Raw genomic sequence first — 27,797 nt, forward strand, 5'->3', positions numbered from 1 at the left:
ACCTGCAAATGTGGCAAGGATACAAGTTATTGGTATGAGCTGAAATATACTTTTTTGTACTGCCTGAGGATCTCTGAGAAAAGCTGCACAGGCTTCAAGAACATGGATGTAAAGTTTACAACTTAGACAACATATAAAAATGACAATGTATTTCAGTGGGTCTTATTTTCACAGGACTCAAAGGATCATAATGAACTTTATTTTCTCAACACATGACCTCACTAGTATGGATTCAAAACTTCCCATCCAATGTCTCAAAACAGTTTATGTGAACAAAAAATAACACTGAGTTCTGAAGTTGTGCATTTGTTGGAACAAAACCTGCTGTTTTGCACCTATAAGCACATTAACACCTATAAGCACATTAACAATGTTACACAAGACAGTAACCACTACACAATAATACAGGTCTTCAGCTTTTAGGAATAATGTCAAAGCTAAAGTATGGGAATATTGCCCTTTCTCCTCACCTCCCCTGAAGGAGACTGAACAAGAACAGAATTAGTAGACAATTTAAAGTGAAAATCACTATTTTTATTTATAGGTGTTACAATACAATCACCATAAAACTTACAAGAACTGAACATAAGACTTGCATAGACTTTTCTTTAAAAATTAATTATTTTATTATTTTTTTCAGGCCAAAGACTCCCCATTCAGTGTTTGGCACAAAGACATCTAAGAAGCTTCACTGTAGGTCTATAGTTATTAAATAAAAGAAAGAGCCACACATTTGGTTTATCTAGTAAGCAAAACTAATACACAGCTATGAATGTTTTCATACAAATACTGGAAGTTTTCTGGGAAAGACTTCTTCATGCTTTGGTTCAGAACTTGTAAATCAAAAGCAGGACCCATTTGCATAAATACATTCTTGGAAATGCATACAGTACTATGTGCCACATTCCTCTTGATAGAAGGCACAACTTAGGAAAGGAACATTCATGATATAAAACAGAAGTCAGTTCTGAAAGGCTAGAAGTGACACCCACTACTTCTGGCAATTTTTTTTTTGATCTAAGCAAGACCTGCTCTTACTTTCTAACACCAACACCCCGCACACCCAATCTATAACAAAACTTTAGTATTTGTAAAATTAAAGCTTTTCCAGACATGAACAATTGCAAAAAAAAAAAAAAAACAAAAAACATGAGCCAACATTTTTCTACTGGTGGAGTTACTTTCAAAACTAGACATGAGAAGTTACTATTCCCCAAGAACTCACATCTCGAAACCAAAGAAATTATTGAAGGCAAATTTTTTTAAGTGTCATTCTCCCTGCATACTTAGTCAGGAAAACATGTACATGGCAGTAAAACTGATCATTTTGTCTAAAGTGCTTGATGAAAGCAGAAAACCTATAAAAATGATAAATTAGTGAAACCAGAGGTGGAAGAGTTAAATTTATCATACAAAACAAGATAAATCGGAGCATTTTCACATTTTCTTGTTCCATTAGACAAGATACAGCAGAAAGATTCTTCACAGTGAAGAGCTCCCTTAGAATGTATAGAGTTTGTAACACATTTTTCTCTTACATTTCTGTGATATGAAGTAATTTGAAGTAAGACTCAGGAACAGTATTCCAAAAGAGAAAATATTATTATAGCTAAGAAATGAGGATTACATAGAAAGTTTTAGACATTTAAAAAAAAATCTTTGGGAAATGCTATTTAATACTTTCAATAATTTTAAATGCCCTGACACTATATATTTTACAGTAGAAATGCAAGAGCCTTTGGAACACAGCAATACTTGATTAGTTCTGTGCATGTCTTCTTTTAGGACATCATCTTTTCCTTACATCCCACTGAGCAGAAAAGCATTCCTTCCACAGATATGAACTTCTGGCCAATTAGACACTTGCTGCAACAGGAGCACAAGAAACATTCCCGCTTAGCATGCCAGTTGAAGTTGTTGTACGTTACACGCTGAACCTCTGGATCTATAGCATTGTGACAGCCTTGGCAGGTCTGGTGAGAAATAAAACAACACTGAAATGAAGCACACACATGCTCTCTTCAGGTGCAATAAAAACTGGAATTCCTAAATGTTTTTGGAGGAGAGAGACAAGTATTAAAAGAAGCCTTTAAAAAAGACTCCAGCTTTAGATTTATTTTCTTTATTTTTGAAGTGTTTTGATTCAAATTCAGCTGAGGGCACAGAATAATAAAATGAACATGCAAGTTATTTGCTGCTGGGACTAAGCTTAGACAGTTATGATGGTTAGGATTTCCCACTACCCAAATAATCATAAAAACCTTTTATGTCAAATGGCACAGATCTTCATATATTAACCTAAATATGTGAAGAGATTAGCTGCAAGTCTTCCTGTACATTGACAGCTCTGTGCTTATGCCAAATAATTAAGGGTTATGAGAAAGTCTTGAATGCAATTTATCTTAAAATCTAGTTGTTCACAAATTATAATTTAGATTGAGAAAGTTAAGAGGAAAAAAACAAGCCTCTCCAAAAAACCAATTCCTTACACCTACCTCAGAATATTAACTGCCAACTAGAGATGACCATTTTTTTCTCTATTCACTATATAAATCACCTAGGTGCACATTAGACTGAGCCCCAACTAGTAGCTAGCTAACTTATAGCTATGAATGGACCATTATCTTAAATTAGTTTTCAGCATAACCACAAATCAAGAACTACCATTCTTTTCCAAACTTCTAGTTTTATCCTGTCCATCACACTCCTTTTTAACACGTGTGGGTAGAAATAAACGAAACAAAAGTACCTGGATTGGAGTATTTAACTACAGGCCTGTATTTAACAACTTGCCTGCCTAAAGTTGTGGGTTTTGGTTTCTTTTTCCTGAAGGGGAAGAAGATAACTGACTCAAGCCTAAATATTCAAATTATACTCTTCAGATACTCCCAGATTTAGAAAAAGTAAAAGTTTGAAGCTCCACAGACTTAAGTTCCCTTCCTTCACAAAACCAAGACATCTGTAAGGACCTTACCACAGCATGGTTCTTCATGTAGCAGGATTTGCAGACTGGCTTGTCATTCACTGTTATATAGGTTATCCCGGCCAAAACACAATCACAATCAAAACAGCAGAAGTGTTTCAGATGCCAGTTCTGCCCTTCCGCGAGAGTATATTCATTGCTGAATATCAGCTATGAGGAAGACAAAACAAGTGTACAAGTAAACAAGTACATTCATTTGAACAGTGTACCTTTCAATAAATCTAGCCTCTGGATGTTTTGTGATTTGCAAGGAACTCCCAGTGGTTCCACCATTGTTTGTTTCCTGAGAGCCTCCATGCTGCTCCCAAGAGCTCACAGATGCCAGAGACCCCAGGAGGACTGTTCCCTGTTGCTGCCCAGGGTCAGTTTGACCTTTAGTGTCACTGATAAGGAAACAGCTGCATAAGTGTGACTTCTTGGAAGAATTTGCCCTCACATATCACATCCTATGTCCCTATAGATTGTGCAAAATCACCACTAAATCCAAAGCAAACCATGGGTTTTCTGAATGTGCAGTGTCCATACTGGTTTCAGTTCTTTGCAACTAAAATATCAACTATACTGGTGAAGGCGTATCATCTTCCTGCACTGAAATGTTTTACTAAAACTCCTAAACACTTATCAGGGGAGCAAACTTTTGTGCTAGAAGAAAGGACTAGGATATTTCCTACCTCATCACATCCAGCACAGCGGGGTCTTTCACTGTCACAATAATGTCTTCCACAATACAGGTTACCATTCTTCCAGAAATAGATCATGTCTACTAGAAGTTCACTGCAGGTGCAACAGACAAAACAACCTGGATGCCACAATTTGTCATATCCAGCACGTTCTGCATAGACAGCTGGGTCACCTTCCTTCATGTTCCGTTTGCAGTGATAGCAGGACTGGAAAGAGGTTATTACCAAGTTAGTTAAGTCTTTGAGAGCTATATTTATCAAAATTACATACTATTGATGTATTTAATAAGTTCCATCTTTCCAGACCGAAATTAAAGCATTAGTTTAATCCCACAAGTAGACAGCAGTGGCTAAGGATATACCTGTACTGTAGTTTAGGTTTAACTAAGCCATTCAAGCCACTGTCATAGCATTAGTGCTTCTTAAAAGGTTTGTTGTACTTTGCTGTATTCACGTTCTGCAATTGCAGTCCAGTGTTTAAAGAAAACAACAGGCAATTAAAATTCATGTTATGTTCTGTAAACCTTACATGCTTAGGACCAAGGACAGAATAATGATCCTCCACCCAAGCTAACAACTATGGCTAGAATGCATGACAAGGAAATGGCTGTACTTATAGGTCATGAGAAGATCAAGCCATATCTGCCTCACTGGTGGAGAAAATAAAAAAAATAGTGAATTTTTCAAACTGATTCTGCTTAAAGCTGTGTTCTAGAGATGCTAGTCACTAATGGCTGCTGTCCAACAGTCTGTTATTATTGATTTTAGGACAGGAGAGTGACCATGGATAAACCACACAGCACACATACACAGCTACACTACAAATAGTTCCAGAGACTTCACAATCAGTGTTCTGCCCTGTACCTGCCTACAGAGAGGGTCGTGCCATCAAGTAAAAAACCACAGATGATTTATGTTTCTGAAGCAAAATGTTTTTATCTACAGTTTAATCACCAGTTTGGCATTTCCTGCACTCCAGCTGGTCTGTGGACTGGGCTGAACATCCTGGGAAGGTTTTCCTCTATGACTCACATCAGCCACAAATGGCTTTGTGTGTTCATATAAAAATAAAATACATATAAAGTGCCTCGGCTACAAGGCGTATTGATCAGATCTCAGATGCCTGACAATTTCAAAGTATAGACAAAGCCACCAACAGAAGAACAACCTGGAACAGAAACAGAATGCAGGATGTAGGGAAATTAATGAAAGGGAAAATTCAAATATACATGTATATAAAGGTTTCTGACCTTTCTACTTTAGATCTCATACTCCAAGAGAAATCCACTGGAAGGTGAAGTAGCTGCCCAGACCTAAGTCTAGGCAATGTGATCCACTTGCCTACCATTTACACAACTTTGTACCAGCTTTGGTAGTTAAAAGGTACATTAAAATTTCCTTCTTTACAGGACGAAAATATGCTAAGCACCTATTTTTCTTTAATTCAGGTTTCAGTCATGGTGAAAAAGCTTTGTATTTGTAAACACTGAGACAATTTGTCTCAGTGTTTACAAATAGGTACATTTACATTAACAGTGGAGGTATATTCACATTAATAGTGGAGACCTGGTTGTTAGTGTTGTTTGGTTTGCTTTTTATTTTTTATCAGGTTTCAAAGAAGTGTAGTCTATTCCCTAATGAATATTAATTTTTCAAGAAATTCTTTTTACCACAGCTACAGGAATACAGCTTTCAAACTCAGTCTGAGAAACAAAGGAGAAGCAAATCTGATGAGCAAAAAAGCAGAACCAATAAAAAAAGTGTAGACATGGATGGCATTCTTCTGCTAAGCATTTAAGAGCTCTTCTGTAACAATTTATGCTGAACTGTCAAAAAGCAGTTGAGATAATACTAAATCATACAGCTGAAACAAAATCTTGTTGCAATAATTAGACCCCCCCGCCAAATACTTAAAAATAACATCTAAATCCTGATTATTTAACCCAGTGTAAACTCAGTACCTAACAACAGATAAGAAACCCAAATGTTCACTTATGCTATAAAGCACCTGCAAGCCTCTTTCTAAATCAGAGCCCACAGTGATAATACATGCTTGGCTTAAACTGCAGGAAGAATACTCAGGTACTGGAGTAAGAAAATTTTGGAAGTGATAAACAGGGGTAATGTAAAAAGCAAAGCACCTTCTGACACAATTACTCAAGAGGACAGAGTGCCTCCTACTATTGACTTATTATAGTCCAAAGCAGTTTGTCAGCAGGGCACAATGCAAGATGTCATTTCTGTAGGTCTTCCTTGAGGAGATAAGTTAAGAATTGCTACTGTGAAACTACACTAAACCAGCAGGAAAGGCTGATGCAAGACAGAATGACAGTAACCTAATCAAGCCATGGTAAAATAACCTGTTTCTTAGATTCTCCATAACAAGACAGCGACAAAAAAAAAAAAACAAAAAACAAAACAAAACAAAAAAAACCCAAATAGCTACAGGTAACCAAATGGCACAGCTTGAAAATTTTTAGGGTAAGTGGTCATGTCCAAAGCTAAAACCTAAGTGCTGATTTTATATTTCACACCAGTAGTCATATATACTGTCAGATCAGAAACAACAAAAAGCACATCACTCCCCTCAATAATACCAAAAGCTACATTCTACAACCAATGTTAAGGAAACCTTTTTCTGCATCTAGAACTTGTATATTAATTTTATGTAAGCAACCTGCAGACAGATGTTTTTAAGGATTCATACACATATTAGCAACATTTCTAGAAACCAACTTATAGTAGAGCTTTTCACACTCCTAAGTAATGTCTACCTCCACTAAACTGATTTAATGTTCCTTCAGTAATCCTACCCCTATTTTGAATTTGTAATTGGTAGTTGAGGTATGTACAGCAGTAGTTATGTCAGAAATACTTGATTAAGGATATAATTTTTGAAATATCAATGAAAACTCGGTAGTTTTATATACTTTGTTTTTTGTAGAGCTATTTGAAGGAGAAATCAGATGCCACAAGAAAAAAAAAATTATAAGAAAATGGAGCTGAATATGAAAAGAAGGCTAGTCAAAAGAGCCAATGTATGGTTCAACTTGTTGGACACAAGATGGAGACATGTTACTTTATTATTCCCTAATTTAATTTCACTTGAAACACAAATTTATCAAGTGGGTAATTTCAGTGCTTTTACAAAAAAGAGGCAAAAACAAGCTTCAAAAATTATACTAACTCTTCAAGAGGAAAAGAATGCAACAATTAGTCCATAAGATGACACAAACTTTTTTATTATTATTCTGTAAAAGCCACCCTAATATACTATCTCCAAGCTAACATGTTTTTGCACTGAGGATGCAAGTGTCACCTAGGAAGTTATTTGCTGCAATGTATTAAATACTATCAGAACCCATGGCTCTATGCAGACATTCACAACATTTTCCAGTTCCTTCTTTCCCTCCCCAGATTTCTGCTATTCCAAAATAACAAGCAATCTAATTGGTTTAAAATGACCAAATAGAAGGTATATCAGATGATAATATACCTTTATAAATACACCTTGCTTTATGTTCCCCTTCTTATACTTACATATTGAGATGCTTTTTGATTTGGGGACTTTTCCATTGTTCCAACAGCAGACGAGGTACCTCTGCCACCACCATTTTTCAAGTTATTCTCATCAGGAGCTCTCACTTCCACATCACCAGGGAGCTTGATATCTCCTACACCAAGTGCCTCTTTTTTGTACTTCTTCACAAATTGCTCCATATGCTTAACTTCACTGGGGGAAAGCTCGTGGCACTTTGAAGGATCCTGATCGTGAGCAGGCAGCTGCTTTGCCAACTGCTTCTTCCTGTATTGCGCACCTTCCGAGCCAGCAACAGGCTGCTTCTCCCTGGGCAACATCTGCATGTACTGCTTAGCCTGAATCAGGAGGAATTACACATCAGATGGCACTTCAGCTACAGATCTGTTCTCATAAGCAAACACAACTGAAGTAATCTCTACTGTTTTTAGCGACAGTCAAATTTGTCAAAAACAAGTTTTTCCATAAACATTAAGCTCCTGAAAAAGTAATAGAGATAAAATACAGCAGATGCATTAACTGGCTTCTTCCCAGAGTAAGAGAAAGACTCCTTTTTAAGCCTTTTACAACATACAGAAAAGAGTTATTACTTCTCTGAATAAATAACATTTACACAGCACCTTGTCTCTATCTATGAATACTGATCATGAGTACAGTCTTAGAAAAGTAGAAACTGAAATAATCTGCTTGGGGCATACAGCCCATTGAAGAAATAACTCTAGCTAAATCAAGAGAAAAAATAAAACCCCTAATTTAAATAAAACCATGACAAGGCTAAAAATCAAATTGGTAACTGAATGTTAAATAAGTCATAGATGCACAAGGTTTGATTAATTCACTGAAAAGGAATAATTTGAGATAATGTAATTCTGACATGGACTGCACAACATTTTGGTAAAATAAATGAGTAATCAAAGTTTGAAAAGTGAAGCAAGATCCTCAGAAGGCTATCTACCATCTCATCTACTTCAGCTGAAAATATACTGGAAGAGAGCTGTTCTTTCAGATGTCAACACTGACCTTGTTCTTGCCATATACAGTAAAAGCCATAAGCAAGACTAAGTGTTCCCCTTAACTTCAAACAATGATATAAATTGATGTGGTGTTAGGTATTGGTTTTTTTTTCCTTTAAGCCTATACTCCATGCAAATGTTTCAACTTCATTAAAAAAAAAAAAAGAAAAAAAGGAAATAAAAAAGAGAGCAAGTTACAGAAACTGGACTCCAGGGACTTAGTAGATAACTCTTAATCCTGCGTATTAAAAAATACCTCACCTCCCCAGGTTTTAAAGAATTTCTACAGACAAACTTCCATAAAGCAAGATGACAGATGCAAGACTCATTAAACAGGCACCCTATTTTCAGTTTTGAGGAGAAAGAAAGGAAGACTACAAGAGGCAAAGTTATCCTTCCATTAAGTTCTACTACTTTATCTTCCACCAGCTCTTGCACTGAACACGAAAAAATGTGAGTTGGACTTACAAGTGTCTGATTCTGAACAGGAGGAGCCCACTCATAAGTCACAGTATCGATGGTTATGTTCTTCTTGGCTGGCACTGGGCTGGTCAGTATCATAACATTGCGTTTATACACGGGATTGCCATCATTCTTCAGCTTTGCAATGAGGGTTGTGTACTTTGTATCCTCAAGGAGTTTCCCCACTTTCCGATCTTCCTCACTGCTTGAAGGGATATCATGCTCCTCCTGGCCACATTTGCAGTTGCGACATATTTTCCTGAAATTCACGGAAACAGCAACAAAATTACAATCTCACACCATCTGGGTGTGTAGTAACATCACCAGGAACCCAAACCTTTGTTTTCAGTGCTTTGTTTAGGAAATATACACTTTTTCTGCAATATATCAAACACCTCCTTCATGTGTCCTGTTGTATTATTTACATTGTTTATTTACAGATACTGTTATCAGATAGATATCAGTCAACTACACTAATGCATTTTTCATATGAAGTTATGTAATTTCTTCAGTTACATCTCAGTACTGATCAAACGCATACATCCATTATCAGTCACCTACCAGATTTAGTATAAGATAACTCCATACATCAACATGATTCCCCCAGCAATCATTTGCTTGGGATTTTAGTTTTTCAATTGCTCTTCATACATTCAAAGTTACATGCACTATGCTATTTTCTTCATATGTATTTCACTGTATGCATGATATTTGGTTATCACTGGGTTGCTATTGCCTGGAAACAAATATTTCCAAGAAAGGAAGAAAATGCATGCAGACATATGAAAAATATAATTGCACCAAGTTCTGTTCAAAGCACAGAATTTAAAGAGAAGATGAAAGAAAATTTAAAGGCTTATATGGATAAAGGCTTTCAAAACAGCTCTGAACCAAGTCAGAAGTACTCTGGCACATGCTGCAGAGAGACTTTTCACAGAAAACAGCCTTAAAAGGTAGAAGTATATCTACTTCCTTGGATATAAATTATATTCTTTCATATACAACATACTTCAACTGCTTTGGCTAACGAATATCAGAAAGTAATTTGTTACCTGAAGTATAATTAAACAATTCACATATAATGAACAGAACCTTGGATTAGACAAGCTAGCTCATTATTTATTAACAGCACCTCCAGAACTTCAGTTCAAAGCAGTCAGCCAGAAATCAGTGAAACTAGATGTTAACTAAAGGTTCTTATTACAGACTAAGAAAACATACGAACCTTCTGGATCTCTAGAGTTTGAAGGGGAATGAGCAGTGTTTCACCCCATTATTTATCCTTTATACAACAAATAGAATAAACTATTAGCTATAAAATGCTTTTGAATCCTGCCTGCCAAAAGTCATCAAACTCTAACATTGTTCTGCATCTTGCTTTATACGGCCTTGAAGGCAGGTTAGGTACCTTAAGATATATCACAGGAACACAACAAGACCATGCCATGACTACAGCAAGCCCCTGAGGTAATGAGAAAGGAAGGAGGACCTTTAATTGGCAACCTGAAGTGATACACAGCCAGCCTCAAACATATGCTCTCTATGTGAACACCAGTTTAGAATGTGGGGTACTAACATTTCAGTGTGGTGGATGCTGCACTGGTCATTTGGATACACAGAAAACATACATTGTGGTAATTTAAGTTATAAAGCCCACTCCAAATAAAAATACCTAAACTCTAAAAATGAGCCACTCATGCAAAAATAAGAATGTTAAGTAGAAGTGACTTCACTTTGCAACACAAATACCTAAAGAGATCACTGAGATGTAGACTCTCAGCTTCCAACTCATTTTCACAACAGGAAAGATGTACAGAATTTCAAAGCTGATACTTACCTGAACAGCTACTATACACTAATCACTTTGCAATCTCCCAGTTTACCAAAACATTCCAGCATAAACTAGCATTTCCCACTAAGCTTAAAAATTTTACTGTGCATCTCAAGCACTCGAAACATAAAATCTTTCAAGATCTTCAACATCTGTCTACACAAGTCCTTTACATAGCTAATACTTAAAGACTATTTAATATACTAATAAAGCAATTCATATTCACTTTGCTCATCTTTTACGGCATGCATGTGATTATACCTTATTACCAATTCTCAGTCACATCTTTTTTGAGATCTAATACCAGGTGACAGAATCAGACCTTGCTTTTTGCAGATTTAGTGATTTACATCATGATCACCATGCCTCAAAGCACACAGGCCACTGGAATTGAAGCAGTTTGTCCATCCAAACTAAACACTTTATTTACTCTTATAACTTAAGTCCTTAGCAACAGCAACACCCAGTTTTAGTCTTGTGTCTTGATAGGATGTGATTTAACAACACTGGTGAAGACCAGACATTCTTTGGCTCCCTGCACAGACTTATGCAATTGAAGTACAATCATGCTGTCCAGAACTGCTCTGCTTGCAAGACAGACCTCAATAAGAACAGTTCATACTGCTGTATTGCCTGTGTGGTCACAACTGCCACACGACACAGGCTGTGCATTCTACCCCCACTATAGCATCCAACCACAGTAAAGCAGCATTGACAGCAGTGAAAGACCAGACCACCCTCTACAAGCTGTGGTGGAATTCATCCTAAGACTTTCATGTGTGCTGGGAAAGTCATAAGAGCACCTTATTTTGCTCATGTTATGTCACGAAATTGCATCTTTACTCCTAATAGTATTCCTTCAGAATAGCTTAGAAATCCTGTTTCTACTTTCCATTAGATGAACACTGTAACTCACTACAGTTATTATTCTTAGTCTCACAAGAAGGCTTAACATTTCACTGACTGCAGTATCTGTGAGAGATTTTTTTTTTTTCTTTTCTCATAAAGAAGTAGTGGTAAAGAAGTGAAAGCATGCAATTTGTTTTTAGGTCCTTCCTGCGACTCACTGTGAAAACTGGCATAAAATTACTGTGCTTTATACTTGCATTGAAAATAATGAGGTACTCACTAATCTTCCCCACTAGGAACCCACTGAAATTAAGAATTTGACTGTGTACATTTCAATCAAATCTCCTTGCTCTTTCAAAATGAAATGAATAATTCTTTGCAAAGGTTTGCAAGAAGCTGTCACAGGGGATATGTTACAAGCGTAATAGTGGCCTTGGCATTAGAACTTGTGCACCATTATGCCTCTCAATACAGGACAAAACAATACAGAATGAATGTGGAGAATGCTGAGTCACAACTGATGTCAGCATATCTCAGCAAATCCCCCATGGCTGTTACCATTTCCCATGCTCCCCAACATTCCCCCTGGACCTCAGCCACATGAAGATGTCCATACAGGTGCTAAGAGGCCAAAAAAGTATCCTGTCCTGATTTATAATCTTTCCTCTTGAATAATTTCCTGCACAAGAAGATATCCAGTTGATACATACATAACTGTTCCTGAACAATATTGTTCACAATTTAGTCCTAACTTCTTCACTAGCTGCCACAGCACAATCCTGCTCATTAGTCACTCACTGTCCCCTCTGAAGAAGGTATATGGCCAATGAATTCTCTTTAGAATAGATTGGCTGGTAATTTTTTTTGACTGTATATTTTGGAGTATCTAGTATATAGTAAGGAGGTGTTGGGGACTCCTCCTTCTGTTTTCACAGCTCTCGGGACCTCATCAAAGCACAGCAACATCCTGTCATCCCCCCCATTCCAGCAATTTAAAAAGCTTTTCTCACTCAAAACATGGAAGATAGGGAGAAAACTTCAAAATCTGTGGAATGAAAAGTTTGGTATCGCTGTAAAGACAGGTCTATTAGGTAATGCCTTGATAGCAGGTCTTCAGTAGTTAGAAAGAACAAGGAAGAAAGGTATGGAGATTCCATTCTCTCTAGTGATGAATTCCTGTGTCCTGAATGTCTACTGACATGAAGGATCAAAGACTTCCAGTTCCTTCTCCAAAATCAAATATAAGTCATCCTCCTGATTGCCTACGTTTTGGTGTATGGACAAGAAAAAGATGGATCATGATCCTTTCTATGCTGGCTCCTGGTGACAGGAGGCAGCAGCTGCAAGCACAGAGAAATCCTCAACAAAGACCTGGCAAGTTGGAGGCTTGTGCCCTCCATGCAGAATGACTAATCTCCTCCTATTACAGGATCAGAAATCCAGATGGTCTGAATATCTCCAGTGAGGGAAACTCCACAGCCTCTCTGGGCAACCTGTTCCAGTGCTTGGTCACCTACACAATAAAGAAGTTCTTCCTCATATTTACGTGGAACTTCCTGTGCAGCAGTTTCTGCCCATTGCCCTTTGTCTTATTGCTCAGCACCACCAAGCTGAGCATAGCTCCGTCCTTTTGACACCCTCCCTTAAGATGCTGATAGACATTGATGAGGTCCCCTCACTTCTTGAAGCTGAACAGGCCCAGCTCCCTCAGCCTTTCCTCCTGAGAGACTTGCTCCAAGATGCTCCAGCCCTTTAATCATCTTTGCTGCCCTCCACCAAACCCATTCCAGGAACTCCATGTCTCTCTTGTACTGAGAAGCACAGACTAGGACATGAAGAATGCACCTCAGAACACCACTGGCCTTCTTGGCCCCCACAGCATACTGCTGGCTCAGGGAGAGCTTGTATTCCACAGGATGCCCAGGTCCTTCTCCACAGAGCTGCTTTCTAGCAGGTCAGCCTTCAGCCTGCGCTGGTGCATGGCATTATTCTTTCCCAGGTGCAGAACCCTGCATTTGCCTTTGCATTTCAGATGGTTTTCCTCCACCCATCTCTCCAGCCTCTCAAAATCCTTCTGAAGGGCTGCACAGGATTCTAGCATATTGGCCACTCCTCCCAGCTCTGCATCATCAGTGAAATCAGTGAGAATGCACTTTGTTTCATCATCCAAGTCTATGATTTTATGATTCCTTCTGTTATGTTTTCTTGCTCTTTATGTAGCTATAAGTAATTGCCACTGCTTTGAACTGCATCTCACTGCTTCCCTGTCAGCTGTAGTATCAGAAAATCTTAAAGCCAACTTATGGCTCTCCTGCCTTCCACATACTCTATCTGTGCAGAGAAGCCACATGATGAAAATGATCATTCCCAAGCTTAAGAGTCTTGTTTTCAGAGGTTTATTTTAACATCTTGGGAAGTCACAGAGGGGACAGTTACCACTTTCTGGTATATATGCAACCAAGATAAATCAGAACTTTCTCTGTTTTCAGCAACTTCTCACTCCTGTCCCATAGTTCCCTCTAGTGGGAAATACATTCCCAAAGAGCAATATGTAACTGAGAAGCGATCTCTTACATCCAGCCTGACCCACTGGACATGCGTGGAGGCTGTTTTGCAGCCTGAAATAAATCTAACACCTAAATTAAAAATACCTTCTCCACCTTCTGCTGCTGTTATGCTTGGACAGAAGCATGATTATGAAGACAATTTTAAAAGCAAAAGCTGTTAACACACTAAGATAAACCAGACAATTGTTAACCATTCAACTACTATTGTAGATCACATCTCTGATTTTATTCATTTCTTATTCAGCTTGCAACACTGAGGCTATCAGAACTTCAAAACTTAGGAATAAATTTTACTAAAGGCTTGGTTTACCACTATTTCTATACTAGCCTCAATTTACAGCTCTGTGCCTACAAAACCTGCCCATACAGTATGGCAAGATTTATAGCACAAATGTCTTAAAACAGTATGTTCCATCCCAGGAGAGACCTATTCCAAATACTCTCAGTATACAGAAGAAGGCTGTAGTAACTCCTCGTAAAGCTCTGCTACTAGATAGGTACACATGGGTTTTTTTGTGCACTTTACAATCTGACTTCCCTAGAGGAAAAAATGAGGGTCTTTTGTATGGAAGTACAAAAAGAAATGACACGTTGGCTCTTTGAGGAGCAGCTTTTTCCTGCATCAGACCAGGAGCTGCGCGATGTGCCGAAGCTCCTCGGCCGTCCCCAGGAGAGGGCAGTGTCAGCCTCGCACAGCCCGCGGCAGCTCCGCGCCCGGCACACGCTGCGCTACTGCCCCGCTGGCTGGGCTGCATCCGCCTCCTGTGGAGGTCACTGTCTTCACAATGCCCTACAGAGCTGTGCTTTGGGCTTCTGGCTAAAACAGCCCTGATAGGACTTGTTAGTACTGGACACTTCTGGCACAAAGTCAAGGCTTCCCTGTTTCTGAACTCTGCCCCCACCTCACCTCAGCAAGCGGAAAAGCTGGGAAGGAGCACGTTTGACTCAAATTGGTCAGCAGGGTTTAAATACTGTATAATGAAAAGTGATAAAACAGAAATAGAGGATGAAGACAGCGTTTCTGACTTCTTAAGTACTCACTGCTTGGAGACTGGCTGGGCATCAGTGTGCTGGTGGGAGATGGCCAGTGATTCCCTTTGCAGCACTTGCTCACCCACCACTTCACCCATTAAACTGACTATTTCAACCCATGAGTCGCCTCACTTTTGTTTCTCCTTTTTTGTCTCCCACCCTGATGTCTGGGACAGACAGTCAGCAGTTGTATGGGTGTATGGCTGCTGACCAAGGTCAATCCCTACCCCCAATTATTCTCCCAACGTGTAACTGTTTCTCTAATTACAATTCTTACTTCAACATGTGTCTTTTACAGACAAGTAGCAATTAAGTGGGTAAACTTGAACTGATTTTGATTATTCATGTTACAAGACAATACTCTGTCCACTTGTGCTAGTAGTTTGTTCCTACTTAAAACAGTTTCAGATTTAAAGGCTAACAAATAAGTAAAAAGATATTTGGGAAGCAATGTGATCCATTCAAGTGGTGAACTAAGGAAATGTATGCATCATGCAGAGCATATTAATATATTTTTCCCTTTGAAAACTATTTACTCTACTTTCAGTAGAAAGTAACACAATTTCTCATCTAACAATAGATAAACACTATTAACTGTTGCACTTTTGAAAAATTCTCTTTTATTGCATTACTTACATGAATTCTGTTTTATTTACTATTACTTCTACACATGACCCCTCAGTGATGCAGTGGATATTGAAAAAGTCCATAAATTATTTCTTTTATCTTTAGATGATCACATTTACCTACTAGTGCATAAACACTTCTTGATCCATGTCATTATTTGTAAATTGTTTCTAGTTGTTTCTATAGCTACATATTACAGATAAGAATACAGCTTCTTCATTATGTATCAACTTATAACACTTTTTTGCTAGGTTTTGGGGTTTTTTTGCCTGATTATTTTCTAAGCAGTCTCATCTGCAGTCAAATATTTGGGTGAAGATGTAAAATTTCCTAGGCCTTATCAGCACCTAATGTCACTACAGCTACCTCATAAAACAAAACAAAATTCTACTGCAAATGCAACTTTCACTCCAGCTAGGTAGCACTGGTTAAATGCAATAATTTTCATTGATAGTATGTGCTAGTATTATTAACAGCTATTTTTCTGTTCTTTTCAGGCTTTTCCCTTTGAGAGGGACCTTTTTTCTAAAAAATCAGAATTACTAAGCTTCATCTTAGAGCATGCCCAGTATTATGAGTGAAATGGGCCAGCGATACATAAATGCATTAATATACAAATATACATATTGTTTCAGTAAAGCAAGAAGGTTCTTAATGGAATAGAAAGTTTCTGCAAAAGTAAAGACAGACTATTTACTGTGATCATCAGCTCACTGATTTAGGAACAGTACACCATCCAAAGCTCAGTATTATCTAATTTATCTGAATTTATGTGACACACAAGTGACACCTCCTCCCCATCTAATAAGTTGTAGGTGTGTACAAAGTTACAAATATTTTAAAAATAATTTTACATAGCATCTCAGATCAAAGCTTATGTATTTGGTCAGGAGTTGAAAAAGCATTTTATTACAGAGATAAAACACACTTCTTCCCTGTCATGTCTCTTACAGTAAGGCTAGACATTTTTACAAATCTACTTCAATTGTTTAGTCAGCTAAAGCAAATGCTGCAGTAGAAGTACCACCATTCACTTCAGGGCAGATAAAATGCATGTTCACAAGTGATTAGATACACTGTTGTAATGCATCTGGGAATTTCTGGCCCTGAACCATGTCAGCTTTTTAGAAACATCATAACAGTTTAATTGAGAGAGAGAACAAAAATGGTTACTTAGACATTTGCATACACATGTCAAGGTCTGCATTGCTGAGTCACAGCTTAGGATACATTTGGTGTCACTTACCTCCAGAAATGAAGCTCAAATCCTTCACACTTTTCCTTGCATTTTAAGCAGGGGGCACCAAATCCTTCCTCATGGCCCAAGCCCATCTGTGTACAGAAAAAGATGACTACAGTCAGCTTCAAGTATTATGGTGCATGAATGATCTTACTGATGCCTTTATAATCTGCAATCAACAGCTAAAGCAAAAGATAAAGCATTTGACCAAGCTGACATAAGGACAGCCTGTGGGGTGCACTCACCTTCCTATTGTACCTATACAAGTAGCAGTGGCCACTCAATCCTCTACACAGGACTGAGCTAAGAAGGCAGAGGTAGCCTTAGTACTTTTCTGGTGATGTTTCTCCCCAACCCAGCTTGCTCTACAAACTTCACACAAGCAAAGAAGCAGATTCTTTTCAGCATTTCCTTAGGTCTAAGGCTGTGAAGTGAGGTCAGAAGACCTCAAGTCAAAGGATGCTTAATCCAGCTATCTGGACAAAGTGATTTACTGTATATGACTTGGCAAAATACAGGAGACCAAGAAATAAACAGACCCCAGATTTAGTTGCACTAACCTCAAATAAAGGAAACAGCTAAGAGGCTTGTCTAGTATTTCCAAGTATATCTGAGGCTACTTTGATAGTGACTGAGTGTAACATATACCTTTTAAAATTACATTTCAGCTGGACTCATACCAGCTGACTTTCTGAGGGGGGGAAGAGAAACAGCACAGTTAGCAAAATCAATGACCAGAAGCAGTATGTGAAGGGTTTCAAAAGGATTGATGACCAATTCATAATGCAGAGGAAATATCACAGACAACAGTGCAGAGTAAAAATGTTCACACAATATATTAACACATCACCAAATTTAACTGAGTAACAGCCACTTGTAAGTTTGAGGTGATAAATATGAAGCATGATAACTTACACATTCATATAACACAGTAAAATTAAAGTGTCTCACTCCAGCACTTAAAACCTTTGAGGAACACGGCTCTCAAATCACACAGATGAAGGACTATGGAAATGTGGCCACAGCTGGGTATGCAGGCTCATGCCCAACATGCAGAGAGGAACCCATCCCTACACCCCATGCAGCAGGAGGAGTGCTCCCAACTAGCTGCAGGTAGAAACAGCTCGCCTGCACTTTAGCTTTTACCATGAATGGAAATGGAGCTAGAACTGACAAGTTCTGGTACTAACTTTAGTTCTGGCAACAACACAATGTCAAAGTTAATTATATGTGGTGATAGTGTTTTATTATTAAGTTTTCCATTTACTGAGAGAAATCATACAATTATTGTTGTATGAACAAGGATATAAACCAGGACAACATTTCAACTTGGTTGCTGTCCAAAATAAAGAACAGATTATTCACAAACCACTTGTTTAAAACAGAACACATGGTAAAATGCAGGGAACACCATGTTTTCGGTTACTTTATAATTAAAAGGATCACTGCCATAGCAATCATCAGACATCCCTGAGGAAAACTACCCTGAAGATCGTGATCTATTTAGAAGAATGAGGTATGTTGGCAGCTATTAAGCTACTGCAGGGATGGACAGAAGGTCATGACATTATTTCTTCCATATCTGAAAGATGAAATACAAGCTGGCTGTGATCATGGTGACATCTTCACCAACCTAAGGGCTTATGAAGTTCACATGTTATAGGTGCTAACCTGAATCCTACCAGTATACGTGTAAAATAAGCATAACTTTGAAGATTAGGTTCTTCATTCACTACGCTTTTGAGCTAATTGGTTAATAAAAATTAATCTTCACTGAAGATGAGCATTTATAGGACACTTTTCATCTGGAATTCAGAGATCTCCCATATACACATACACACACCACAAATCACAAAAAAACTGAGCACTTTTCCCAATTCACACTCAAAGAGAATAAGATGTTGGCCAGGATGTTTTCTAAAGGAAAAAAAGGAAGATACAGCAAAGCAACACAAAACAACTTTTTTTTTTTTTAGGGGGTGGTAGGGGAAGGAGGAAAAGACAGGTTGGTTTTCATTTGGTGGCGTTTGTCCTTGTTTTTAGTGTCATCCTCTCTAAAAAGTTGTTAAACTTAAAATATGATTGCACTGCCCTAATAAACAAACAAAACTCGCCCAAAACCCCAATCTGCCCTCTCCCCCCCCCCCCAAAAAGACAACATTAACTCATTCTCTCTTGCTGTTGCTTCAGTTACAAACTGTCATTACTTCTTTATGCTCAGGCTCTCCCTTCAAAAAGAGTGGAATGAGAAGAAAGGAAAATAATCATAAACTCATTAGTACTGCAATTATATTTAGAAACATAGGATCACTTGTAACACTTATACTGTTTTATACTACTGAGGAATAAGCTTGGAATTTCAAGAATTCCCAAAGCAGCATCTGAAATTCAAGTAAGAAATATAAAAAAACTGCAAAAACCAATTTCCAAGCCTCCTAACATTTAAGGGTTTTATTTAGCTAAAAAAAAAACTCTTCAGAAACAAATTAAGGAGAGGAAACATGTGCTGTCTAAATGCTCCACCCAGAACATACTCTCTGCAGACTACAGGGACAAGAACCAGCCAGCCTACTTGCACTTTCACAGCCTGCAGTCTTAGTGCAGATTTCTTTAGAAATACAGCATTCTATATCCCCTCCCCAGAAATAAAGAGCACACCATTAAGTAAATGCTTGTGTAGCTCCAGACAAATAAATTGAATTAGCAAAGGAGAGAGACTTGTTTTGAAACAGGTTTTTCAGTTTGCTATGAAACAGAAAGAAGGGAATTGCCTTTCTATACACAATGGCTGGGCACCTTATGGAAAAGGTTCAGCTCATGACTGAAAGGCACATTAAAAACCAAACTAGATGTGATTCTAGATGCACACACAGCCTCAGCCTTTGTTCTGACAGAGAAACTACATGGCTGCTTGCCAAAAATTAAGATATAAAACAGCCAAACTCAAAAGCACTGTGGGGTATTGTTATCCACCAGAGTCCTGTAACAGGACATCCTTCAGCTGTAAGAAAGCATCAGCCTCAGAAATTACTTTCTTCTTCAGCAGCCAGTTCAGCTATAGTTTAGGAAATTCAGAAAGCCTAAAACTTCAGTGTGATGCTTCTTTAGAGCTACCCATATCTATCTCCATGTCTTCTGCAGAACATGGCCAGCTCCAAGCAGAAACACCCAGAGATACAGAGCAAGCTGAGCCCTGGAGAGGTAATGCATGTCTGGAACAGCAGGGAACCCATTTTCCCTATAAATGGAGTTATGGGAGAAATGGCACAGATAGGTCAGCTGAATTCCACCAGAAGGCGAAGGTTCCTGTCTGTCTACCACCATTAATTTTCATTTTACAGCAAAAGCTAACGAAACCCATCTGGTATTACTAAAATACCCAGCACTGATTTAAACAGCCCGAGTACAGATGATGTAACGATGACTGAGAATCATCCATTGCACGCTGCTTTCAATATTCCATAGTACCCAAGGGCAAAAAGCTTTAAGTGGTTACAGCCAAGTGACAATTAGTGAAAGACTGTCCACTTCAGTTCACACAGGAATCTAGTGACAAAAGCTGGCTCACTTTACTGTAAGGAGGGAGTCATGCATAGAAGCTTACTATCATCTTAAAAACCCAAATGATCATATTCAAGTGTCTAAGAGTTTGTTCAGAAGTGTAAGAGAAACAGCAGTTTCCATGAAACAGTTTAAACCTGACTTATCAGAAGGGTATATTCTTAAGTTTATTGAACATTTCTTATCACCTCAGTCCCACCACGAGACCAGAATTAGCTCAGGCTTCAGCTGCTTTTCCTTCCTCACTCCAAGAGGACTCCTGTAACACCAGACAGGTGAGTTTCACCCTGCCACAGACAGTAAGACACAATACTTGTACTTAGCCTCTGCAAAAGACCAAAAACCCTTCCAGTGTTACAGATCCCTCCAGAATTTGAAAGGATGCGGCTATACAGTGAGAATGCTGTCATTAACTGAGAATGCTGTCATTAATGGCTTGCAGCAATTAACAGTGAGCCTCAGATCAGAACCAAATCCTCTTCACTATCCTTTTTGCAGAGCTTTCTCCTGTGCTTGAAGGTGCTCCAAGCACAGAATTGAAGTGATCCATGCTAAAGCTATTCTTAGATTTATCATAAAATCCTAGGAATGTTCTGGTTTGAAGATTAGTTAACTATTGATATATTTGGATGTTTGAGTGGGAAAGCACCTGTAGAGAACAACAGATTTCTAGTACATCTTAATGTGCTTTAGGCACTTTCAAAGAAGAGAAGGTAAAGCAGGAAGGACAAACAAAAAAACCCCCCAAACATAAGAAATCTCACTGCTGTGCATGCTCGGTTGCTGAGATCTGATCTAATATCACTATATTCTGTACCATCAGAAGTCTTCTCTAACAGGGAAACACAACAAATGGAAAATTGAAATAGGTTACAGCATTTAACTTTAAAAACAGAAGAGCAATGATACTTCTTATGCAGAATGAAAAAAAGAACAAACCACTACAAAAGACACAGGAATATCTGGACAATGCTTGTAAAAAACTTTGACAGACACTGTATGAGAAGGAAAAAAAAATTCACATCTGTAACAAAGAGCAGTATCTCAGAAATCACTTTATATTTGTTTTTAGCATGTCTATTAAAATTGATGGCAAGTGTGACCCTGTTTTTTTTTTTTAATATGTGTTTTGATTTAGGGAAAGGTTGACTGGAATTGAGAACCCTGGGTACAGAAGTCCATTTTGCACAGAAAGAAGGATGCCAAAAAGTGGTTCCATCCAATAAAAATATTTGGAAGATGATCTAGACACGCAGAGGAATAAATCAAGGAGCTGAAGTAGCTAGATAGTACAAAAGTCCCAGGAATTTATTTTATTGTGGTATCTTCTACTAAATACCAAATAGCTCAGAATTTAAATATTTAAGACACTGCTACATAGTGTACCTTCAAAAGGCTAACAGCTATCAAAGACAGCTCAGCTGGACAGAAAAAAAATGCTGTTTATTCAAGAAGTCCAGCATTACACTAGCTAAGTCTGAATGCAGCTGACACACACTACAACACGATCTGTAAACCTCCAACACAACAGTACCCATCATGCAGAACTGCAGAGGCATTTTCACAATTCTCCATGTATTTTATTTGGACATCAACACTCATACCCAGTTGTGTCCTCTAACATTAGGTTTTGAGAAGCAGACCTGGAAACCTACACATTCATTTTTAGGAGCTTTAGTCATGCAGGAAAGTGCATGCTTTTTTTCTGCTTTTAAAAGCTGTAGCTAGACAACCTCACACTGAAAACAAGGCACAAATAAAGAGTTAAAAACAACAAAAAATTCCCAACAAAACCAGGAACACATACACAGCAGTACTGTGGTACAGTTAGATCTGGTGTATTCTGGAAGTGTCATGACAGAAGCCTCCTCCCTCCTTTACCCTGTTCATTTGACCAAGTTTGAGATACTAGGTAACACGTGTGACATGGTCTCATCTTTACAGCTCTGCTCTTCCTGAAGGTCTCCAAGACCTAAAAGAACCCCGTCAACTTTGGTCATCAGCAAAAACTATGTATGTGGGGGACTTGTACACATACATCCCTATAAAAAAACCATGCACATAGATATATATACACAACCCATACACATAAGTATTAGTTATACATAAATGAAACATACATATCTATTTAGATTGTAAAATGCAATTTTAAAATATACTACATTACAGATATTTACATCTACACCATTTGAACTTTGTATCTGCTAGGAAGAAGATAGTAATTTGCATGACATGTTCAGTATACTTTCTTGAAGTAAAAAAAGTAATTTTAAGCAACTTTTACTAATAGAATTTCATTGAAAATTGCTAATCATCATTACTATAACTTAGAGGAATACAGAAACTTTTTTTCCCCAGAACAACTGCAGAATCAGACTTTTGTTCCTTTTATGACAGAATACTGCAACTCAAAGTAAGTTCATTTTCCTCCTTGCTGCAAAATACTTGGTTTATAATTACAACCTATTTTTATACAGAATTACAACAGAAACTTTCATCTGATCTTAAAAGTCATGCAGTCCTGCATTCAAACAGTTTCCTCACTTGCTATTCAGGCATTTCATGATATTTTATAGTCAGACACCTGGGGAGTACTTTTGCTATAGGAAAAAAAGATTAAGAGTCAGAAAGTTTGCCATATTTGCCAAGCTGCTATCCAGGGATGCTGGACAAAAAATATCTAGAGGTGTGGATTCAGACAGGTGCTCCAAAAAATTATTCGCATAACTTTTTTTTAAATGTTGATTGGGGGAAAAACCCTCAAACCCCACAACTTATCCAGCAAGCAGTTTCTTTGTGAACAAAACTGAAGTAGATTTTCTCATATCTACATAAATGATTTCATTCTTCCACTTTCAGGCAAAACTCACCCCTGAATAAAAGTACACTTCCTTGATCTTACGATACACATGAAACAGCAAAAAAAGATCTACTATAATGGGTTTCCATAGCAGTAACACCAAAACAAACAGTGACCTCAACAGGAAGTGCAGCTCAGCAGACATTACTAAATCATGCTTTGCAAAACACAGAAAAGTGGACTTTGCTAAGTCATCAGCCTTAATGATCTTTGATAAATGAACGGTGAATAGAGTATGTATAGGAGCAATGTCTAAAACACTCAGTTTGTTCTGTTACAGTTGGAAAACCAAACACTAAGTCTCGCGCCATTGAAAAACAGCCACACACAAATTCCACACTAGAGGAGTTGCATCTCTACCCTCCCCCCCCCCCCCCCAACCTGCCCTGCCTCTTCTCCATTGCAGGCAAATTTCTTTTTATAAAGCAAGTATTATACTGTGAGAGTTTATAGAGAACAGACTCACTGCCAGATTCTTATTTTCTCTAGTGAAGCATGAGACGGTGCTGGCAGCACGGCTGAAAAGCAGGACTGTGACCTACTGATTCATTTTACCAAGTTCACAGAGGTGGCAGACAGGGCAGGAATCCAGGCTGTTAGAACAAAGTTCTGCTAGAGTATTCAACACAAAGCATTAAATCTTTATGTTCCCAATAGCCTCAAAGCAAGGTCTGAGAACACAGCATATATTGTATTTGGGAGAAACAGTGGTCTGTTTCTTGCACAAGTACTTTTCAAGCTGGAGATCCTGTTCTTACCCTTCAGCTCTGTTGTGCAATTGTTTTATACAAATGCTGTCTTCAGGATCCTCAAATGCAAGAGCAAATCTCATTCCCCCTGAGAAAAAGGAGAAAACTGTACAGTTTACCGTAAATTTGAAAGGAAAATTCTAACAGACCAGGAAAGTCTTAGACTTAGTATTCACAAGGCAGCCAAAAAGACACTATTCACTGCCTAGACATTTGCCAGTTACTTAATAGCTCTAAAAGGCATGGTGAACCGAGTACAAAATTTACATGACCACACATTTGCATATGTTCTGCATACATATTGCTCAGTGCAGAAAGTTCACGCTGAGATTTCTGTTCTGGCAGGCTGTGGCTGTCCAGAGCCCAGGCTTCAGACCAAGCGAGACATCTGGCTACACAGCAGTACTGATTCCTTTGGCCACTTATTAAGACAGCAAGATGAGTTTTACAACACATGAAAGAAACCAAACAGATGAGAAATTAAAAGCCTGAGCCAAAGTAACTGTGCCCTTAAGTTTCCTTCAGAAGAGTATGTTCAACAGGGCTGCTGCTTTTCTGTCATGAGACAAAGTATGTAAGGTATCCACTGCTGAAAGGATGGGTTAGAAATTGTGGCAGGTGGGGCAGTAGTTCTTCCTGCTAAAGAACAGGTACATTGTTGGAGTCCTCGTGGTCTTGTACTGGAGGGAAGCAATTCCAATCAGACAGACTCTGATAGTACTGCTACATTTGGAGAAAAAAACCCCACCAAACCTAATATCAGCAATGAAAACAGACTTTCTCCGAGTGCTTTTTTTTGTTCGCACAAACCTAGACATGTAGATATAAATGTATGTAGTAGCTTTCCAAACAGAAAATACAGAAGCTCAAAAATGAAGAATGGACTCATGGATTACTGACACTTACAGAAATCTTAGGAATGTCACCTTGGAAACTTCATCTATCAGGTTTCCCAGAAATTGAAAACATTCCATTATATTACCCTGTACAGTTATAAATTAGCAGTTGTGAGCAGGGGAAGAAGCTTTTCTACAGCACCAGCTGAGTGTCTGAGCCTCCACACCCCATGCTGTTCCAAGAGGCATTCATTTCCTACTGCTCTGCTGAACACCAGGGCTACAGAATAGCCAACATCTAAACTCAGAGTTCAAAAATGCAATGGAATTAGTTATCTGGGAACAACATGACAATTCCTGCTTTCTTCTGCCCAGTGTTACAGGAAATTCCTGCCCAACAGGCAGATTAACCACTCACCATTCCATAATATTTACCAGGTTATTTGCCAAGCAACAAATACATACAAGTCACTAGAAAAGAAAAGGTTACATAAAGAACATTTTGGAAGAGAACTCAAGCTATTTTGCTCCAGGGTGCAAGACAAAGACAGGTGAGAACTACAGAATGTGGTAAAGCAACCCATTGCTGCTGATGGACTAAAAATCTGATACAGGCATCTCCACCTCAGGACAAGTTTCTTCTAAAAGACAAGTAGTTCACTGGTTCTGATAATCTTGACTTGACAGTTCTCAGAATGTTCTTCCACCTTTCAAGAAAGAAGGAAGTTCTCAAAAAAGGAGGGAAGCATAAAGATAAAACAAACAGGTTGAGAATTGGAATTAAAGGACAGAAAAGGAAGACATGCAAGTTGACAAGAGACTGTTATTCTATTCGGTGTACAACATTCAAGACATTTTGACTGAATAAATTTTGGTAGTTAAAAAAGAAGACTTTTGTACCAAACTCACTGGTACCTAGTAAAGCTTCCCAGTTCTCCCTGAAGGAACTTTCAGAGAGCCTCTTCTATTCTCCTGGAAAATGAGCTTCATCCAAGTTACAAAGAGAAAGAAGTTGAGAAGATGTGAGCAAGGGAGTAGAGACAGTGCAATAATAGACAATTTTCTCAATATACATGTAGCAGAAACAGAGAAAACGTGATGGTTTTCAATCATAGATATCTCTGCATATTTACACTAAAGCAAAGCAGAATAGAAATACTACTTTAATAAAACAGCTTTGCTGATTTCTTTTGTGACACTAGCTTTTGTGTCTATTTGAGCAGGTTCAGAAAAGTCTTCAGGAATCTTCAAAGTTGATGAAGAAGAGAAAGAAAAATATGGCAAAATAGTCAAATAAATTTAAAACACACACAACTACCCAATAATTACAGAGTAATTTCAAGCAAATGTTTAACAGCTACAAGTTCACTTAAATCAAGACTCCATTATCAGCAGAATTTTATCAGTCATACCCCATATTTATTTTCTCTTTAGATGACTAAATTCTGAATTAGAATGCTCTATCTTCCACAAATATGCGTCTTCCACCTCCTGGACTTCAAAAACCTTCCAGCAAACAAGCTCTCTGATGCTATCAAGTTTAAGTTCTAAATTGTGCTTAGAAAATACAAGCAAATCTACTCAAAAAGCTTATTTTCACTGTATACAAGGAGTCACAGAAGGGGAACAACCCTGTGCACACAACCAGCTTCTAAAGACAGCAATAGTGTTCAGTACACCCATTTATACACTGATGATGACTGGGGATTGAGATAGGCAGTTCCTCCAAAGCAGGATCCTCACCCAAGTGACACTATCACATGGTGACATCACTTGAAGCAAGCTGTAACTCCAGACCACCCATTGCTAGCATTTAGCCTTAACAGGTAGCTTTCCACACTACACAACTACTTCCACCCTCGAGTCAGTTTCTAGCCTGCAAGCTGGAAAAGCACACAGGTATACAAAAGTGCATATGTGTATTTTAAAACAAGTTGCTAGCTTTAAGTAAAACAATTCAGGAATAAACTCCCCACACATTCATACAAAATGCATTTCAAAAGACTACTTTTCACATATCAGTGAAGGTTATGTACAGATTTAAGCCATGTTCACGTATAAAACCCCTTTTTCCCTTATCAAATAGTATCAAAACAGATAGTACAAATGAATTTTTAATTTTAAAAAAGTCAGTGCTTTAGCACTACATTTAATTTGTGGAAGAACTAGAAGCAAAGACTTAAAAGATTATCCTACATGAAGTCAGTTTTACATGGTTAGTTTTGGAAACTGATTCAATACAATTGGGTTACCTATCACTTTCTTTTACTTACCTTTTGTTTCTTGCCAGTTTGATGCAACTAACTAGTCAATATACATTTAAAAATAAAGAAAAATCAAGCCCAGGCTTCTCGCTCAAGGTGATAATTCATAGGAACGCTGATACCACTTGTAAGGAGTCAGTCACATCACAGGTCTGAAATTAATCACTAACATAACCACAGAGACTCGGCTGCTTGTAATTTACGTTTCATACCTGCATACACAGCGCACGCACATGAAAACAACCAGCAGATCCCGGGGGCTCTCTGGGGGAGCGCACTCACGTTTTACCTGCATGACAGCGCAGCCGTACGTCCCCTCCCGGGGCTCCAGCTGGGGAGCCCGGCCGTGTGCGCAGGGGGCACGGGCAGACCGCCCTCCTGCGACGGGGCCCGGCCGGGAGCGCCGGGAAGGGCTGATCCCGGCGCCCGAGGCGCGACCCCAGGGCAGCCCCCGCGGGGGCTGCAGCGCCGAGGCGGGTCCGCCGCTCCCCAGAGAGCGGGCAGCGGCGTGCGCGGCAGATACCCCGGCAGGCAGCCCCCTTACCTTCTTCACTTTATTCTCCAGGTTCATGGCGGGGCGGGTCGGGCTCTGAGGCAGCTCCCACGGCGGAGTCCCGGCTCGCGCGCTCCGCGGCGCTCAAACTTCCGCTGCCCTGCGGCAGTGGCTGCAGCCGAACAAAGGCCGCGCGGCAGCCAATCCCCGCC

The 27,797-nt window shown here is 38.7% G+C and overlaps 1 protein-coding gene across 2 annotated transcripts; it reads right to left on the bottom strand.

Moving 5' to 3' along the window:
* Positions 1-512: 512 nt before the first annotated feature.
* Positions 513-27,797, bottom strand: TES (testin LIM domain protein). Of its 2 annotated transcripts, none has more exons than XM_064422335.1 (7): positions 27,637-27,797; positions 16,829-16,914; positions 8,683-8,935; positions 7,204-7,539; positions 3,655-3,870; positions 2,975-3,133; positions 513-1,973 (listed from the first exon to the last, which is right to left on the bottom strand). In XM_064422335.1, exons 1-7 carry the CDS (start codon positions 27,661-27,663, stop codon positions 1,782-1,784), a joined length of 1,269 nt encoding a protein of 422 aa, XP_064278405.1. In that variant the 5' UTR covers positions 27,664-27,797; the 3' UTR covers positions 513-1,781. The 2 variants fall into 2 exon arrangements, with proteins under 2 accessions (XP_064278405.1, XP_064278406.1); XM_064422336.1 differs by lacking the exon at positions 27,637-27,797 and adding an exon at positions 24,002-24,037.

This window comes from Passer domesticus, chromosome 5 (assembly GCF_036417665.1).
Source record: "Passer domesticus isolate bPasDom1 chromosome 5, bPasDom1.hap1, whole genome shotgun sequence".
NCBI classification, from domain to species: domain Eukaryota; kingdom Metazoa; phylum Chordata; class Aves; order Passeriformes; family Passeridae; genus Passer; species Passer domesticus.

Excerpts from the sequence above, each read along its gene's own strand:
- TES (XM_064422335.1), bottom strand. The coding sequence starts at position 27,663 with ATGAACCTGGAGAATAAAGTGAAGAAG. Across the intron at positions 3,134-3,654 it reads GCTGTGCTGGATGTGATGAG|CTGATATTCAGCAATGAATA; the intron begins GTAGGAAATATC and ends TCTTCCTCATAG. Across the intron at positions 1,974-2,974 it reads ACATGAAGAACCATGCTGTG|ACCTGCCAAGGCTGTCACAA; the intron begins GTAAGGTCCTTA and ends ATTTCTCACCAG.